General features: G+C 46.2%; 1 protein-coding gene across 1 annotated transcript; it reads right to left on the reverse strand.

Moving 5' to 3' along the window:
- Positions 1-12204: 12204 nt before the first annotated feature.
- Positions 12205-19135, reverse strand: LOC130873080 (60S ribosomal protein L23a-like). The gene has a single exon (XM_057767613.1). The coding sequence runs from the start codon at positions 14083-14085 to the stop codon at positions 13540-13542; it is 546 nt and encodes a 181-aa protein (XP_057623596.1). The 5' UTR covers positions 14086-19135; the 3' UTR covers positions 12205-13539.
- Positions 19136-19863: the final 728 nt, after the last annotated feature.

Genomic DNA, 19863 nt, shown 5'->3' on the forward strand with positions numbered 1-19863 from the left:
GAGGATACCACCAGTCTATTGAAGACTATTTCTTTTCTTTTTAAGACTTATTTTTAATTACGTGTCCGGATGTAGGTATGTGCATGTGCGTGTGGGTGGCCGAAGAGGCCACAAGAGTGTTGGATTCTCTGGAGCCATCCGACATGGGTGCTGGGAGCTGAATTTGGGTCCTCTGTGAGGGTAGCAAGTTAAGTACCTGCTCTTAACCCCCGAGCCATCTCTCCAGCCACCTATCTCATTTCCTTTCTCTTTTCTTTTAGTTCAGGCTAACCTCAGCTGTGGGGAGGATGACCTTGACCTTTCTGTCCTCCTGCTTTCACCCCCAGAGTGCCCAAATCCCAGGCAAGCACCACCACATCCATTTCTGTGGTGCAGAGGAGGGGGCCAGGGCTTCAGCATGCTAAGTCAGCACTCTCCCAGCTACTCAGCCCCAAAGACCATTTTTAAAAAATCCCATTCTTTTAAATATTAGTCCTTTAGAAGCTGAGCATGGTGGCACACACCTTTCATCTCAGAACTTGGGAGGTAGAGACAGGGGGATCTCCATGATTTTGAGGCAGCCTGATCTCCAGAATGAGTTCCAGACCAGCCACGGCTGCATAGTAAGACTGTCACAAATAATAATTTGGAGTTTTGTTTCAGTTTCAAAATCAATGGTAAAGTCTTATGTTATAGATGACTCCACTGAGAGGAGCTGGTGGAAAATGTGTTAGAGCCGGTGTGATGATAAAACCGTCAGTACCTGGAAGCTAGAAATATTAAGTACTTATCCTGATTCTGAGTTTGTGTCTGCGCAGATGGCTCCGCAGTTTCTTGGCACTAAGTGCTCTTGAAAAGGACTCCATTCAGTTCCCAGTACCCACGTTGGTGGCTCACAACTAACTCCCTCTTCTGGACTCTGGGCACCTGCAAACATGTGGCATGTATTCACGTGCACGCACACACACACACACACACACAAACACACAATTTTTTAGAGAGGAAAACAAATACCGGGTGGTGGTGGCGCACGCATTTATCCCCAGCACTTGGGAGGCAGAGGCAGGCAGATCTCTGTGAGTTCGAGGCCAGCCTGATCTAAAAGAGCTAGTTCCAGGACAGGAACCAAAAAGCTACAGAGAAACCCTGTCTCGAAAATCCAAAAAAAAAAAAAAAAAAAAAAAAAAAAAAAAAAAAAGGAAAACAAATCTGACTTTATAAAGTTACCTTTATTTTTTTGGCATCAGGTATTACCAGGTGGTGGCGGTCAGGGTTAGGGTCGGTGTTTCCTGGTTCTTGGATTCTTATTCAAATAATTGAAATAAAAGCCCACATACAGATGTGTAAGGTTGCGAGGAGACTACGCAGAGCGAGGCTATAGAGCAGGCGTGCAGATATATGAGCCTATGGGGCTGCTCTTACTTAAGCTGCCCTTCCTGTTCCTCTGCACCTCCTTACAGCTCCTGCACCGGCAGCGAGGGCTGCACTCAGTTTGTAACACACACCTAAAAATAAACACAGAGTCTTGCAAAAAAGAGAGAAAAAGTTCTTGTGGGCTGAAAGTCGGTCTACCCTTGCTTGAAGGCAAGTTCGGAGATGGGCTGAGGAAGTTGTGGTCTTGACCTGAACTCAGTCATTCCCAGTTCCTGATGCTTCGGTGAGGCTGAGACTTGGCTCCATAGGACACAGAATCTGGAATTCCTGTGACCCCGAGACTGTGAAACAAGATTCCCTTGGGGGAAGTCCCAGACACCCTGGAAAGAGGATTAAAGAAAAGTAGTCAAGAGGCTGGAGAGATGGCTCAGTGGTTAAGAGTGTTTCCTTAGTTTGCTTAGAAAGGTTTTGGATTTTTTTTGAGTGTTTTGCTCTCATGTGTGTAATGCACCATGTTCACGTAGTGCATTCGGGGCCAGAAGACGGTTCGGATCCTCTGGAACTGGAGTTACCGGAGTTAATGTGAGCCACCACGTGGGTGCTGAGAACTGAACCCGGGCCTTCTTCAAGAACAGCAAGTGTTCTTAACCTCTTAACCATGTCTCCAGCACCTAGTTTGTTTTTTATTGCTGTGATAAAGCACCAAAAGCAACTTGAGGGAAGAAAGGGTTTTTTTTTTTACTTCCACTTTTGTATTGTAGTTCATAATTGAGGGGAGTCATGGCAGGAACTGAGGCAGAGACCGTGAAGGAAGCTGCTCACTGACTTGCTCCCCAGTTCACATTCATCTGCCCTTCAGGTCAGGCTTATTGCCTCAGGCTGATATCCCCCAGAGTGGACTGGGGCCGCCTATATTAGTTAGAAATTCAGAAACTGTGCCATAGACATACCCACGGGCCAATCAGATGAAAACAACTCCTTGAGGTTCCCCCTTTTAGCTGAGAAAACTAACCAGCACAGAATGTGACCAGAGTTTGGTTCCCAGTGCCGATGTGGGGTGGCTCGCTGTTGCCTGTAACTTGGTGCCCTCTCTGGCCTCCTCAGACCACTGTACTCATGTGCGCGTGCCCAGGTCCTGACTTACAGATAGTTAAAAATAAATCCTTTTAGAGAGTGTCAGGTTAGGGGAACCAGAAGTCCCAGCTGGGGGAGGGGCCAAGGAGATGGGGGCTGCCTTCCCCAAACCTTCCCGCTGTCTGGACTTGCCCTAGGTCCCTCCAGTCTGAGGGCTGGGATAGGGCAGGCAGCCCCACGCCTCACCAGACGGTGTGGAGGCTCCTGGCCACGGGCAGGAGGAGCTGTGGTGTGTGGGTGTCTAGTCTGCCCTCGCATCCCTTTTCCTTTGAGTCGTCCTACAGTACGGGAAGCAGTCTTTCATCCGGCCCCGTCCTCCAGAGGTGGAGCCCTACCCTCCCTTCTGGGCAAGCCAGAGTACCTTTTCTGCAATTATTTGAGAAGAGTGAGGTACCCCTGCCACGGGAGAGGTGAGAATAGTTCACTGTGAGAGTGGTTGTGTCGTGTGTGTGTGTGTGTGTGTGCGTGTGCTGTGAGCCGGGAGCCATGACTCCAGTAAGAGAATAGTTTACCGTGAGAGCGGTTGTGGGCCTGTGATGTGTGTGTGTGTGTGTGTGTGTGTGTGCTGTGAGCCGGGAGCCATGACTCCAGTAAGAGAATAGTTCACTGTGAGAGTGGTTGTGGGCCTGTGATGTGTGTGTATATGTGTGTGTGTGTGTGTGTGTGTGTGTGTGTGCTGTGAGCCGGGAGCCATGACTCCAGTAAGAGAATAGTTTACCGTGAGAGTGGTTGTGGGCCTGTGATGTGTGTGTGTGTGTGTGTGTGTGTGTGTGTGCTGTGAGCCGGGAGCCATGACTCCAGTAAGAGAATAGTTTACCGTGAGAGTGGTTGTGGGCCTGTGATGTGTGTGTGTGTGTGTGCTGTGAGCCGGGAGCCATGACTCCAGTAAGAGAATAGTGTACCGTGAGAGTGGTTGTGGGCCTGTGATGTGTGTGTGTGTGTGTGTGTGCTGTGAGCCGGGAGCCATGACTCCAGTAAGAGAATAGTTTACCGTGAGAGTGGTTGTGGGCCTGTGATGTGTGTGTGTGTGTGTGTGTGTGTGTGCTGTGAGCCGGGAGCCATGACTCCAGTAAGAAACACTGTAGCAAACAAACTCTGTAAACATCCTTGGCCCCTTGGAGCTAACATTCTAGACACCACCGCCCCCCCCCCCAGACAGGGTTTCTCTGTAGCTTTGGAGCCTGTCCTGGAACTAGCTCTTGTAGACCAGGCTGGCCTCGAACTCACAGAGATCCGCCTGCCTCTGCCTCCCAAGTGCTGGGATTAAAGGCGTGCGCCACCACCGACCGGCTTCATTCTAGATTTTTAAAAACCGATTTGATGTTATCTAGCCAGGTTCTATTTGTCCATTTGAAACAAGCTTTGTAAAGACTTTGTAAAGATGGTCGATATCAGATAGGAGATCCAAGTCTTCATTCGCCTCACCAGGGGCAGCACTTAGAGGCCTTATAGGCTCCAGAAACAGGGGTCTGAGGTGAAGTGTGAGGTGAGAAGGCATCAGAGGTCCAGCTCCTCGAAGAAGCGGTGCTGGTGTAAGCAGAGGGTGGAATTTTATAGCTCCGACCTCAAAAGTTTAGCCGTCAGGCCCAGTGAGCCGGCGTAAGAGTGCTAGCTGTGCAAGCCTGAAGACCCATGGTGGAGGCCGAGAACTGTCCCTGGAGGTTGGAGAGATGGCTTGGCTGGAACACTGGATGCTCTTGAGCACCCACAGAGCAGTTCACAAGCATCTGTGGTCCCCAGAGGGTCTAATGTCCTCTTCAGGCCTCCACAAGGCACGCATACACGCAGGCAAAATACCCAAAGACATTTTTAAAAAAAAATGTTACACCCATGCCATAGTGTGTTTCCCTCCAGTAATAAACAATATTATTTGAGACATAGTTTGTGTAGCCCTGGCTGGCCTGGAACTTGCTCTGTAGACCAGTCTAGCCACAAACTCAGAGATCCACCTGCCTCAGCCTCTGGAAGGGTGGGATCAAAGGCTTGTGCCACCACACTGGGCCTTCTTATTTTTTATTTTTTTAATTAATTAATTTATTTCTTTATTAAAGATTTCTGCCTCTTCCCCACCACCACCTCCCATTTCCCTCCCCCTCCCCCCCCTTTTTAAAATAACACTACTGGAGGTTAAACCCAGGGCTTCTTGAATTCTAGACAAGGACTCTGCCAACTGAGGTACATCTCCAGTTCCCATCAGACATTTTTGCAGGCTCTTAGTAATGAAGAGGTGGGGTTTTCAGAAGGGCTTTTGTGGTGAGCAAGGCAAACTGAGTGGTGAGAGTTGACAAACTGATAACATTTGCGGTGGTTAGGAGCTGGGCGACGCCTTCCTGATAACGCACAACCTTCCTCTGTAGGGAAACACCTGCAGACAGGATCGTCCACTCCAAAATTCCCTTTTATTCGCTATGAAACTCCACCCCCCTCCCCACTGCCCTTCGTGGTTCCGATTAAAGGACGGTCCGCTTCCGTGGAGGTCGCTCTCTTTGTTTTCACATCTGCTCCGTCAATCCCGATCTAAAAATTTCAGCTGGTTTGAGATGGACAAAGGCAGAGCTAATAAGAGCGCACTCCTTAGTGATCTGTAAACAAGCCCATGGCCCGTCAGGTGTCCTAGTACCCCACGAATGAAATTCTAGTACTCAGGAGGAGTTGGAGGCCAGCCCTAGGCTATCTAGACCCAACCCTCTTACAAAGAAAAGAGACACAAAAGGGGCAGGGAACTGGGGGTGTAGCCATTGGTAGAGTGCTTGCTTGCTACGCACAAGGCTCTAAGTAACATCTCCAACACGGCAAAAACACAGTCGGGCATAATAGCACCTATAATCTCAGCACTTAAAAGGCAGAAGGATCAGAAGTTCAAGTTCATCCTTGGCTACTTAAGTTCATCGATGCCAGCCCGTGCTAATGAGACCCGGTCTCAAGAAAAAAAAAGCTAGACAGTTTATGTACGTTTCTCCTTAGCTGCCCCAATCAGTTTGAGATCCTAAACTTAAGGATCTAGGACCTGGAGGATGCTTACACGAATTTATCCCCAATCGTTCCCCTCTGTCCCTCAGGGTGAAGGGGCGGGACTGCAGTAACTGTCCAATGAGACGCGCCGCTGGAAGGGGCGGGCGCCGCCTCGCAAAGCCATCAAAGGACTGAGACTCTTATTGGGAGGGGCTGGCTGGGCATTGCTGGCTGGGGTCTCTGCCTCTGTCCGTGTCCTGCTGTGCCCCGAAGAGAGCCCGGAACCCGGAGGTGGGCGTCAGTAGGACCTCCTGGGCAACGGGATGGTGAGTGCAGCCGGAGATGGAAAAATGCTACGTGATGCAGCCTTGCGTCACTAGGGAGTCTGCGCCCAGTTTGTGTCCCCTGTTGTCCCGCTCCCACTACCCCCTCGGGTCCCGGCTCCCGCTACGTCCGGCTTCGGCCTTGCTCTGCAGCTCGGCCGTGGGGTGGGCAGGGCAGCAACAAGATCCGAGCTGTGCAGAGTGCGGGAGGAGCTGCTGCCCGAGGGTCCCCAGCCTATCCCTGTTCCCTAAGTGGGGGCCAGTTTCCCCCCTGTGTTGTACAGATTTACTGGTGGTCTTAAATTAGAGACCCTATTCCAGTCTAGCTTTTCAAAGTCTGTGGCCAATGAAGCCGCTTGTTTCGGGTTCCCCTTTCCACACCTCCAGTAGCAACTCCCCACTCCACGTCCTTTCTTTTTCTTTCTAGTTTTCTCTCTTCCTTCTCCTCCCCCTCCCCCTTACTCTTGCTCACTTTCTCAACACGGTTTCTAGTGCCATCTGGTTTGAGTTTAAGCGGTGCTAGGGATGGAACCCAGGTCTTCCTGCGTGCTGGTCAGCAGTCTCTCGATGCTGAATTTAACTCCAATCCTCGGGGGCCCGTACCTCAACTCCCAAGTACTGCAATTACATACCTGTGCTGTCGCAGCTGATGATCTTTCTACATTTTAAACATACATCTTAATGACAATTTTTCTTTAGGACAAAGGTTGGTTTGGTTGGTTGGCTGATTTTTGTAGTGCCGAGGATAGAACCCAGGACTTTGAGCTTTATCATTGAACTGCATCTCCAGTCTTTTACTTATTATTAGTATGTATTTATTGTATATGGTTTCACTGCACAATTCAGAATGGTCTCAAACTAATAATCCTCCTGTATCAGTTTTCGAGTGCTGGGATTACAGGTATAGGACACCAGGCTTGGCTGAATGGCTGTTACAAAGTCTAAAGTTTTGCCTTACTGGCTGTCTGACTAACAGGAAACTCTTTGGAGCTGTGTTCTCTAAGATGCATCTCTAAAATGCACGGGATTCCCTGGAACTGGAGTTAGGGATAAGTGTGAGGCTCCTCGCTTGGCACAGGGCCTGGGTCCTCTGGAAGAGGAGCAAATGAACCATCTCTTCAGGCCCGCTCTTGAACTTTTGATCTCCTGTCTCTGTTTCCCAAACTGGGATTTTTTTAGTTATGTGCCTCGCCATTCCTAGCTCATGAGGTGCTGGAGGTCAAGCCCAGGGCTTCTTGCGTTCTGCGTAGCACTCTACGGTCCCCTCAGACCCCAGCTTTCAGGTTTACATTCTGTATCTATTGCTGTAGTGCACGGGAAAGCCTGTGAAGGCCATGGTTTCTGTGCCCTGGGAAATGTGGGTGGGATTTCATTTTGAGTAAAGGAGGAAGTTGCAGAGATAACATCCCCATGGGGTCAACAGGGAGAATCCTGTCGTCCACCTGAGCCTCCTTCAGAAGAAGCTGGGAACGTTGCATCATCTGGACCCAGGGAGGCAGGTGCTGTGCTAGTGGTTCACAAAAGGTGTGTGTGGGGCAAATATAATATAGATAATATATTCAAATAAACATAGACTTATTAAGAAAAATGAGAATTTCTGATTTCTGAGAGTGGGAAGGGTTCTAAGGGAAGAATACCTTGTTCACCCAATTTCGCATATGTGTGCTAATGTATGTATACTCATGTATGTAGATATGCGTACACATGGAGTGGGGTTTGGGTTAGAGATTGACATTGGCCACTCTACCTTGTTTAAGATAATTACTCCTCATTGAACCTGGTGTTTGCCATTTTGGCTTGACTGGCTAGCCGGCCAACAAGTCCCTGGGACACCCCCCCCCCTTTGGTATTGGAGTTACAAGCTTGTGTTGTCATGCCTGACTTTTTTTTTTTTTTTTTTTTTTGTTTTTTTCGAGACAGGGTTTCTCTGTGGTTTTGGAGCCTGTCCTGGAACTAGCTCTTGTAGACCAGGCTGGTCTCGAACTCACAGAGATCCGCCTGCCTCTGCCTCCCGAGTGCTGGGATTAAAGGTGTGCCCCACCATGCCCCCCACTATGTATGTTGTAATTGTGAGTCCACTTACCATTATATCATGATTCCCATTTAACTGTGTTAAATTGTAGCTGTTAGGCTACCAAGATAGCCCAGCAGGTAAAGGTACTTGCCACCAAACCTAATACCCTGAGTTTGAGTCCTATGTTTGTTTGAATGAGAATGGTCCCCATAGGCTCATATGTTTGAATACTTGGTCTGCATTTGGTGAAACTGTTTGGGAAGGATTGGGAGGTGTGGCCTTGTTGGAAAGGTGCATCACTGGAGGGGAGCTGTGTCATTTCCAGTTCCTCTCTCTCTGAATCCTTGTGGGTAAGGACATAAGGTCTCAGCTGCTGCTCCAGCACTGTGCCTGCCTGTTGTCATGCTCCCCAACATGATGGTTATGAACTTACTCTCTGACACGGTAAGCCCCAATAAGCGCTTTTCTTCAGTAAATTGCCTTGGTTTTGATGTCTTATCACAGCAATAAAAAAAAGTAACTGAGATAATACCCAAAGCCCACATGGCGGAAGGAGAGAACTTCCACAAACATGTACTCTGATGTCCACACCCGCTATGGCATGTATGCCCCCAGTAAATAAATGGAATTTAAAAAATCAAGAGCATTGTGGCTGTTATCTGTTTCTCAGTACAGTGTCTGGCTCTGCTAGAGGGAGCGTTTGTGGTCTCTCGTCTCAGCATGTCTTATTGTGGCCCCTTATCTCAGCACGTCTTATTGTGGTCCCTTATCTCACATGTGTCTTGTGCTGAAATGGCAGTGAATGGCGTGGAGACTGTTCTAATGCTCAGCACTGTGAAGACTGTGTGGGGTCACAGTGCCCGTGCTTCTCTCTCCTGCTTTCTGTCTTCCTGATGATTTTATTGTGTAGTTATAAGTTTCAAAGCTTATTTTTATTTTATGTATGTGAGTATTTTGCCAGTGTGTATATCTGTGCATCATACTTTGCCCTCACAGGCCTGAAGAGAGTACCAGAACTCCTGGAATGAGAGTTACAGATAGTTGTGAGCCACCATGTGGGTGCTGGGAACTGAACCTGGGTCCTCTGCAAGAGCAGCCAGGGCTCTTATCTGCTGAGTCATCTCTCCAGCCCATCTTGTGTAGTTTCAAAGTGGGGCAGAGAGAAAACGGAAAATTAGACCTGTGATTAATCTATCAATAAGTCGGACATGGTGGCACCAGCTGCAGTCCCAGCGGTTGAGAGGATTGGCAGCATAATCAGGCCTGGGACAACCTAGCTGGACCCTAAAGCCAACAAGCCAACTGGGGAGATGGTTGCTGCGGAAGCATGAAGACTGAGTTTGGATCCCTAGCTTCCATGTAAAGCCTCATATGGCTGTCTGCCCATGATCCCAGTGCTGGGGGTGGAGATAGAGTCTGGGACTTACTGTCTTCCCTGCCTACCTAAGTTCTGCCCTATCAAAAGGTCAAGGCAGTTTCTTCATTCATTAATGAAAGCAACACATAGACAGAAGGACCTCCTACACCATTCAGCAATTACTCTTACCACTGTCTTGATAATAATACAGAGTAGCAGGGCACAGTACCCAAATCCTCCTCGTGGGCATGGATATGAACACACAATATAAATAAAACAAAGCAAGGCAGCAGTCAGAATGTACAGACCAGTTCCACGTGTTTTGGTGTTAGTACTTTATGAGAAAGTGAATGTGGACTAAGGTCAGAATTCTGGTAACCATATTCATTTACCATAAACTAAAAGCGTAGAGACCATAGGATTGTATGCAAATGTCTTTTTAAAGGAAGGTTTATTTTTATTTATGTGTATATGTCTGTGTTAGAATATGCTATGTGTGCTGACCCTACCCTTGGCAAGGAAGCCAGAAGAGGGTGTTAAGTCTCCTTGAGCTGGTGATTGTAAGCAGCCCACTGTGGTTGCTGGGAACAGAATTCGGGTCCTCTGGAGAGCAGCAAGTGCTCTTAACTGCTGAGCTATCCCTGTAGCCTCTTATGTGAATGACTTATGGATTGAATACAGCTTCTCCGTGCCATGTGTCTCTCTTCCTCTTGTAAACATGTTTGCCATGTTTCAGGACTTGGTCACCTTTGAGGATTTGACTGTGAATTTCACCCAGGATGAGTGGGCTCTGCTGGATTCTTCCCAGAAGAACCTTTACAGAGAGGTTGTCGGGGAAATCTTTGTGACATTGGCTTCTGTGGGTAAGGATGTCAGCTTCTTACTTTCTTGCTAGACAGCATGCTGTGCCCATCCGTGCTGGTTTCTGACTGGCAGTGTAGAAAGGAATATCCTGATGCATAACCAGAGCGTCATTGCAGCGTTCATGGGCCCAGAGTCTAGTCCATTCTCTCTCAGAACTCAGTGTTCTCCCTTCTGTGTTGTAGGAGAAAGATGGAACCAGAATATTGAAGACTGGTACAGAAATCAGGGGAGACTCTTAAGGTAACTCTCACTGAAAACAGAAAGGAATGTCCCCTGAGAGATGTTCAGGAGCTGAGCCGGCAGCTCAGGCGGTGTAGTGCCTAACTATGCCAGCGATTGATCCTAGAATCTGTGTAAAAAGCTAGGTGGGTATGGGGATATGTGCGTATAATTCCAGCTTTAGGGGATTAGAGATAGTTAGGTCTCTGGGGCTTACTGGCCAGTCAACCTAATCACACTGGCTAGTTCTCTTTCTTTCTTTCTTTCTTTCTTTCTTTCTTTCTTTCTTTCTTTCTTTCTTTCTTTCTTTCTTTCTCTCTCTCTCTCTCTCTCTCTCTCTCTCTCTCTCTCTCTCTTTCTTTCTTTTTTAAAAAAAGATTTATTTATTATGTACACAGTGTTCTGTCTGTCTATGCTTGCTGGCCAGAAGAGGGCACCAGATCTCATTACAGATGACTGTAAGCCACCATGTAGGCCCTGGGAATTGAACTCAGGACCTCTGGAAGAGCATTAAGTGCTCTTAATCTCTGGGCCATCTCTCCATCCCCTGACTAGTTCTTTGTAAAAGAAGAAGACTCTATCTCAGAAAATAAGGTAGCAAAGAAGACACCTGAGATTGACCTCTGGCCTCCACATGTGCATGTGTGTACATGTACATAAAGATAAAATTTTAGTCTGTCATTAACTTTAAAAAAAACCCCACCCATCTGCATGTTTATTTACTTATTTATTTATTTTTACATTTTATTTGTGTGCACGCGCGTGTATGGGCACTTGATTACAAAGGCCAGAGCTATCAGATTCCTCTGGAGCTGGAGTTAAGTTCCAGGGGTCCGATGACCTCTTCTGGCACACAGTCGTGTACAGACATATATGCAAATAGGTAAAACACAAAGAGACACAAAATAAAAACAAAAGCATTAAAAAATGAACAGTGTACAAACTGCTGAGGCATCTCTTCAGCCTTCTAGTAAATGTATGAATTTGAAGCCTATCAGTGGTTTGAGATTGTGAGAAAAGCATTTGTAATTGCTCTGATTTTTGTTGTCTTAACAGCAGCCATATTAGAGAGACTTGGCGACAGCAGACAAGGCAGCCATTATGGAGAAACCTCAGGCAAACTCTTGACCGTGATCTGAAGAAGAAGAGTTCTACCGAAGTAGAACTCCGTGAGTGCAGTGTGTGGGGACGGACTTCGGCAGTTACTCTTCCCACATCAGTGCCCGGTCTCACAAAGACAAACCGTCTGAGTGTCAGGAACATGAGGAAGCCTTGCTTTCATTTGCCAGCCTTGGTGAATTCGTTGTAACTCTTACTGAAGGTGGACCACATACGTGTAATGTGTGTGGAAAAGGTTTGCACTATCCCAGCTCACTGAGAATCCATGAAAGAATCCACACCGGAGAGAAGCCTTGTCAGTGTGAACAGTGTGGAAAAGCCTTCAGTTGTTGGGGCTCAGTTCGACGACATCAAAGGACTCACACTGGCCAGAAACCCTACACGTGTAGCGAGTGTGGGAAAGCCTTCAGCTCTCTCTCGGGCCTTAAAGGCCACATGATGAGGCACACTGGAGGTGGACCTTACACGTGTAAGGAGTGTGGGAAAGTCTTTAATTCACCCAGTGCACTTAGTAAGCATGAAAGAACTCACACGGGAGAGAGACCTTTTTTGTGTAAATACTGTGGGAATGCCTTCATTTGTTCAACTTCAGTTCGCAAACATGAAAGAAGGCACACTGGGGAAAAACCCTATGAATGTAAGCGATGTGGGAAGGCCTTCATTTCTAATTCAGGCCTCCAAGGACATATATCAGGCACACTGGCATTGGGCCTTATAAATGTAAGTTCTGCGGGAAAGCCTTTGGCTCTCCCAGTGCGGTGCTAAGGCATGAAAGTGCTCACGTTGTATAGGATTCTTGTGACTAGAACTTGGGAAGCCTTCACTTTGGGTCACTTGAGGACACATAAGGTATCTGAGAAAATCTTTTACTATCCTAGTTCAGGTACAGAAAAGAATTACTGGAGGGAAACCCTGTTCAGAGAATATGGGAAAACTGTTAACTGTCAGATTTTATCTAGAATGTGTGAAGAGGCTGAAGAAAAAGCTTATAAATAAAAAAATAAAACCTCCCAGCACTCGGGAGGCAGAGGCAGGCGGATCTCTGTGAGTTCGAGACCAGCCTGGTCTACAGAGCTAGTTCCAGGACAGGTTCCAAAGCCACAGAGAAACCCTGTCTTGAAAACCCAAAATAAATAAATAAATAAAATAAAACCTGTGTGTGTATGTGTGCGTGTGTGTGTATGTGTGTGTGTGCGTCTGCATGTGTGTGTATGTGTGTGTGTGCGTGTGCATCTGCATGTGTGTGTATGTGTGTGTCTGTGTGTATGTGTGTAACTGTAACAGCTTATTTTGTGGAGGTGGTCTAGAAGATACATAGAAGACGGGCTCTTAAATTAGGCATGGTGGCACAGGCCTTTAGTCCCAGTACTGGGAGGTGGAGGCAGGAGGATCAGGAGCTCATGGTCATCCTCAGCCATGGTCACCCTCAGCCATGGTCATCCTCAGCCATGGTCACCCTCAGCCATGGTCACCCTCAGCTGTAGTCATCCTCAGCCATGGTCATCCTCAGCCATGGTCATCCTCAGCCATGGTCACCCTCAGCTATGGTCACCCTCAGCCATGGTCATCCTCAGCCATGGTCATCCTCAGCCATGGTCACCCTCAGCCACAGCCATGGTCACCCTCAGCTATGGTCACCCTCAGCCATGGTCATCCTCAGCCATGGTCATCCTCAGCCATGGTCATCCTCAGCCATGGTCATCCTCATGACACTGCTTCAAAGCCATCAATCCCAGTACTTGAGAGCCAGAGGCAGGTGAATGCATGTGAGTTCAAGGCTTACATAGTGAGTTCCAGGCCAGCCAATCTACATAGTGAAACCCTGTCTCAGAGTGGTTGGGGCATGCTCAGTAGCTAAGAGTGCTTGCTGTCCTAGAGAACTGCATTCTGTTGTCAGCAGCCACGTTGGACCTCTTACAGCAGACTGTATTTAGCCACAGGGGATTTGAAGCTCTCCTCTGACCTCTGCAGGCTCTGCACTCAATATACATACACATAATTTGTAAAAGATGGATGATTTCCCAAGTTAGCACCCAGGGACCAGATTACAGAGGTTGCTGTGAAGAAGGCTTTGGGGTGGCATGTGTAAATGTGGGAGGGCACCGTTCTATTGAGTGCAAGGCCTGTGGGAATGAACTGTTTTTTTTTGTTTTTTTTTTTATGGTGAAAAAGTGTATATTTAGAATTAGCCGGCTGGGCTCAGTTTAGATGATTCCAATTTTGTTGGCAACATCCAGAGCATCATAATCAGGAGCCAACCGAACATATGCCTTCTTCTCTCCGTCGGGCCTTATGAGGGTGTTGACTTTGGCCACATCGATGTCATAGAGTTTCTTCACAGCCTGTTTGATCTGGTGCTTGTTGGCCTTGACATCCACAATGAACACAAGTGTGTTGTTGTCTTCTATCTTCTTCATGGCTGACTCGGTGGTCAGGGGGAATTTGATGATGGCATAGTGGTCAAGCTTGTTCCTCCTGGGCGCGCTCTTCCGGGGGTATTTGGGCTGCCTTCGTAGCCGCAGCGTCTTGGGCCACCGAAAGGTGGGCGATGTGCGGGTCTTCTTCTTTTTGTGGCTGTGGACGCCTTTCAGCACTGCCTTCTTGGCTTTCAAGGCCTTCACTTTAGCTTCGGCTTTGGGATGGGCAGGAGCTTCCTTCTTCGCTTTCGGCGCCATCTTGACCGAATGAACCATTTTTAAAGTTGCAGTGTGCGGTGGGCATGTGTAGAGGTCAGAGAACAACTCTGGCATTGGGTCTCCCCTTCCATCTTTATACCGGCTCCAGGGGTGGAACTCGGGTTATCAAGATTAGCAGCTAGAGCCTTCACCTGCTGAGCCGTCTTGTCAGCCCAGACGTATCTTCTTTTGTGACTACATCTTGCTATTAGAATATCTTGATATTAGAAAAATGAAAAGATAATGACAACTGAGATTTGCTTAATATTGATTATGATTACTATCATTCTGGTGTTTCATATTTTATTCTTTTTTTTTTTTTGAGACAGGATTTCTCTGTGTACACCTAGTCCTGACTGTCCTGGAACTCACTGTGTAAACCAGGCTGGCGTTGAACTCATAGAGATCCCCTTGCCTCTGCCTCCCAAGTTCTGAAATTAAAACATGCACCACTATTACCTGGCTTCAAATTTTTTCTTAATACCTATAGTGGCCCTCTATGCCCTCTCAAAGAAAAAAAGTTTTAGAATACAAGGGAACAAAAAATATAAAAGGTGGATTCATAAAATACAAGCCTTAGAAAAATAATTAGACATAAATAAAAATTAGAAAGATACTAAGACAAAGACAGGGATTAAGACAAGAGCCTGCTGAGCCACTGTATAATAAAATGAAGGTCAGTCAAAAGTTTCTAGGAAACCAATTTTTACTTACCCAGTTACTATATGAGAAATACCAGCAGATGATAGATACTCTGAAGGTTATGAAGAATTTGAATGGCATCTCATTGCAATGCTAGATTTAAAAAATCAAAAGAAGCTGTAATTTCATATAGTATGCATTCACCCCTCGTGAAGCAAATATTAAATTCCTGGGCAATTCAATAGAGTAATTCCCCAAGACTGGGAAGATTTGACAAAAGCAGTACTAGAAGCTGGTCTCTGGTCACCAGGTGATCATGGTGGAAGAAGATAAGGAGATAGAACAAAGAAATAGGGCTAGAGGTATCCATATTTCCCAAGAGCACTCCAGGTGAAGGTCAACATGCTGAGATACATGCAGGCTGAATAACACAATGCCACCTTGGCACTATGTCACACAGCGCTTTAAGTGTGTGGGACAAGATTGAAGAAACAAGAAAAGAGGTTTGAACCATTTACTAAAATTATACAAGGTCCAAAGGAAGCATTTACTAATTTTTCTTTTTACAAAGATTGGCTTCAGCTGTAAATAGAAGAGTATCAAATTCAGATATTAATTGAATCTTTGGCTTTGGAAAATGCTAATTCTGAATGCAAAAAGGTGATCAGGCCTCTAAAGACAAGATCAGCACCAATAGATGAATGGATTAGAAATATAGCTGATACTGGATCTCATGATGCAACTTTAATAAGAGAAGTAATCTCTAAATGTTTTAAGGAAAGCCAAGTTGTCAAATGTCTTGGCTGTGGCAAACAAGGTCATTTCAAAAGTAGTTGTAGGCAAGGCTTTCCTAGAAACTATGTATTTTCTAGAGATAATCAAAAAAGAACCAGCCTTCTGGGGTTTACATTGGACTAATGAATGCAGATCAACAAGGGACAAACAAGACATCCCTTGTTGGGAAACACTGGAGGGGGTCTCTTGCAGGCCACAATATCAAACTGAAGTTGGTCAGTTCAGGTCAGCATCTGTAACCACACATTTATTAGAAGTTATGTCTATATTAGGAATACCTTTACAAATTAAGACTGACAATGCTCCAGCATATGTCTCTAGTAAAATGAAGTCATTTTTGAATATTACAGCATAAAGCATATTTTAAGAGGCATACCCATAATTCACAAGGATAAACAGAAATCTGTAGAAAGATTCAATCATACTTTAAAAGTGATGCTTAATAAACAGAAAGGGGTAACAAAGACCTCCAGAGATAGATTACATAGTGCTTTATTAAGTTTAAATTTTTAAATGCCAATGAGAAAAAAAAAACCAACAGCTGCTGAGACACTGGGTGTTGGAAAAAACTTCTGAATTAAACCAGCCTAAATATTTTTAAAATGTCTTAACCAGAATGGAAGTCAGGAAATGTGTTATATTAGGGGAAGAGGTTATGTCTTTGTATTCACAGGAAACAAAAAGCTATAGATTCTTCAAAATTAATAAAGATAAGACTTGACTGGAGGAGACCTCCTGAAAATGTTGGCTGCAGTCATGAAGGAACAAACCAAGAAAAACAGGTGATGTGCATGTGGATCTTTCTACATGGGAACAACTTTGCGACTGTATGAGACATGATGAATCTTGTTGGGTATAGAGTCCTCATGACTTATTATCCCATGCCATCCTTTCATATGGAATGGAGATATATAATACAGTTTTGTTTTGCAGTTTGTGGAGGCCCAAAAAATGTGAGCCTATTTCCACCTTGTCTGAAGATCAGAGAGTTTTAGCTTGTTTTGAGTTGTTGACAGTTATGGCTACACATTCTGACCTAGGGTGTGGTTACTTGGTCTTTTTGACATTAAGATGACCCATACAGGTCCACTCCACCCTAACCAATGGTCAGGATATTCAAAGACCATTGGGACTGGGAGGGAGTCTAGGGCCTAGCATTGCCCTTGTCAAGTTTTAAGGCACTACAGCCAGGTGTTAGGGAAGGTTCCTTTTGCCAGAGATAAGGAGGGTGATGTCCTTTTTAGAGTAAGAACTTTCTTGAAGCCACCTGAGGGAATAGGAGCTTTATCCAAATGCCTGACCTTGGGAAAAGGGCTTTGTAGTTCTATCTCTGTTAAGTATGAGCCTTAGAAAACAACAATTTTTCAACTGAAATTTTTCTTATTATCAATTCAAAAAATTTATATGACTCAGTTTATCCAAATAGCTTATGCTAGACATATATCCTTATGTTGAATAGACCTCAAGTAACAAGGGACATTTTTAAAGCCACTGCTTCTCAATTTTTTGATGCTTTGAGCATTCAATATAGTTTCCAATATTGTGGACCCCCTATTACAAATTTTTTCCCGTTGTTATTTTACAACTGCAGTTGTTATTGTTAAGAATGTAATGGTCTGTTCTGTCTCTTTAAGAGACAAGCCATGCCCACTCCCCCCTCCCTCTGCTGAGACAGGCTGATCTTCAGCTTCCAGCCCAAGTTCTCTCTCTTTTCCATCTCCCTCTTGGAGAGGCAGCTTCTGCCTCTCCCCACTTCTCCCCTTCCCTGCTTTTGTCTCTCCTTTCTCTCTCTCTCTCTCTCTCTCTCTCTCTCTCTCTCTCCTCTTCTCTTCTCTTTTCTCTCTTCTCTAGAAGAAAGAAAGGTCTAAAAAAGAGAGAAGAAGCAGGCACCACCCAGGAACAGACCATCCAAAGGAGATTCCTAACGTCTAACCTTCATAGATAGGATCACCCGCAAGCACAGACCCATTGTCTGGTGCCGGTGTGGTCTCAGTTTGTGATCCTTCTTGGAACCAGGTATTTCCCTTGGGTAAGCTACTGAGACTCAGGCTTCTATTGAGCTTATCGTGGCTGGGTCCTACAAGTGAACACCGTCAATTTGGTGAAAGAACCGGATAAATCTAGACCCCTCTAGCAGAAAAAATAGAGCCAAAAATCTAAGCAGGGAGAGAAGAATCAAAAATCTAGATTAGCCGGCTCAGTGACACTGTTTTAGGAACTAGTTGAAGATAAAGTTAGATTATAATCTTAAGAAACAGGGAGTTCCCCTTTGTGATTATCACTGGTATTTTCGGAATTTTCCAATGATGCCCTACCTACTCCCTTTGGGTTATTGGGTTGTGATTTCTTCCCTTAAATACCCCTTCTCCCGGCTAGCCGAACTCCTCCCTTGCGTGGGATATGAGTCTCGGCCCCAGTGCACTGGTTCCTGCCAAAAAACCTCGTGTGATTGCAGCAAGGAAGGTCTCCCGTGAGTTCTTGAGGAGTTGAGTGAGAGTCTCCCCACACCGGGGGTCTTTCAAGTAAGCTGTTCTAAATGCGAGGATTAAAGTCAAACTAAATTAAGACCACCATCTTATGGCCTCTCCACGATCCCTAGTTCCCAGAATGGGTTGCGCTCCACACTGGGCATGACTGTTGTGACTGCTACTAACCTCTAGCCTCAACCACACCTGATGCAGGTCGTTAACCCTACCCCTCTATTCTGTACTCCCTGTTCGTCACGACCCATCAGGTTCAATGTCACCGCTGCAAGGCCTTCTGAGCACTGCTAAGGCTGTGACCCTCGCTTGTACATTTTGCCTTTAGAAACTCTAACCTGCTTCAATAAAGACGGCGTTTTGATAACTGTTGTTTGGAAATTCCCCTAGACCGCAGCCAAAGAATTAAAAGATTGCATCCCCTTACCCAATCCTCAAATGCCAAGGCTTGTCACACCGAGCTTGTGGGTTTTCCCTTTAAAAATCTCCAACACCAGAGTTTGGAGCATTTCACCACCTGCTGGGTAGGAGTGCTGGATCATGGTCTGAGGGTTTCTATTGGAAACCGGCTCTGTGGTGGTCTTGACTGGGGGGTGTCCAACGCAGTCACAACAGGTTCAGGGATAAAGTGTTTCTTTTGCTGGCTCGAGTTCCCAGATCCATGGTGTGTTTCTTGGCTCTGGGTTCAAGAGTCAGGGTGCTGAGGGATTGTCAATTGCTACAGATCTGCTGGGGTCTGGGTCTTTCACACATTCACAAAAATCATAGTGAGAAAAACTCACAGGATGCCTTTAATCCCAGCACTTGGGAGACAGAGGCAGGGTGATCTCTTGTGGGTTCGAGGCCAGCCTGGTCTACAAGAGCTGGTTCCAGGACAGGCATTGAAAGACCCCCGGCCCTGCTACATTGCCTTAACCCAGCTTGGCAGCTATAACGCCATTTCGCAAGGCTTTCAAACAAGTATGGGTTCAGGGCAAGGTCAGTACTCTTAGGCTGCCAAACAGGATATCTGTGGTCAGACACCTGGCCTGGGAGGGGAACAGAAAGTTCTGGGGAAAACCACATGTACCCTAGATAGAGTCAAGTCAGCTATTATCAGATCTTCATGTCCCCAAGGAACTTGTCCTCAAGTGAACCCATCGCCTCATTCAAACTGACCAATGAAATCCCTGTAACCATGCATCTGCTTCTGTATGCCGCTTCCGCCCGCCCTTTTCCCTATAAAAAGACTCTTACCCAGCCTGCAGGCGTGCAAGTCCTCCAAAAGACTTTGCCGCATGCATGTACCTGTGTACACCCAATAAACCTCTTGCAGTTTGCATCCGTGGTCTCGGCTCGATCCTTGGGTCCAGGGGTCTCCTCCTGAGGGAAGGTCCTCTTCGGGGGTCTTTCAGCATCAAAGCTACGAAAAAACCCTTTCTTGAAAAACAAACAAACAAAAACAACAACAAAACACAAATCGAGAGAGAGAGAGAAAAGAAAAATTCACAGGAAATTAAAAGAAATTGTCGAGATGTTGAAGGAGCAGAACCTACGCCATCTTGTGAATAGGCCTCCGTCTTCAAACAACTCGTGAGTGGAGGACTGAACTCAAGTCCTTGAATGTGCTGGGGCAGCCGGATTGAAACATTCATCCCGGATACAGCCAACCAGGAAACAGGGCAAAAAAATTTAAGGAAGGGCTGGAGAGATGGCTCAGAGGTTAGGAGCATTGCCTGCTCTTCCAAAGGTCCTGAGTTCAATTCCCAGCAACCACATGGTGGCTCACAACCATCTGTAATGGGGTCTGGTGCTCTCTTCTGGCCTGCAGGCACACACACAGGCAGAACATTGTATACATAATAAATAAATAAATATTAAAAAAAATTAAGGAAGACCAGAGGTTCCTACAGATACCCTATATCCTGTCAACATTTTTGTTCTTTCCTGGAGACAT

Source organism: Chionomys nivalis, chromosome 4 (assembly GCF_950005125.1).
Source record: "Chionomys nivalis chromosome 4, mChiNiv1.1, whole genome shotgun sequence".
In the NCBI taxonomy this organism is placed as follows: Eukaryota; Metazoa; Chordata; class Mammalia; order Rodentia; family Cricetidae; genus Chionomys; species Chionomys nivalis.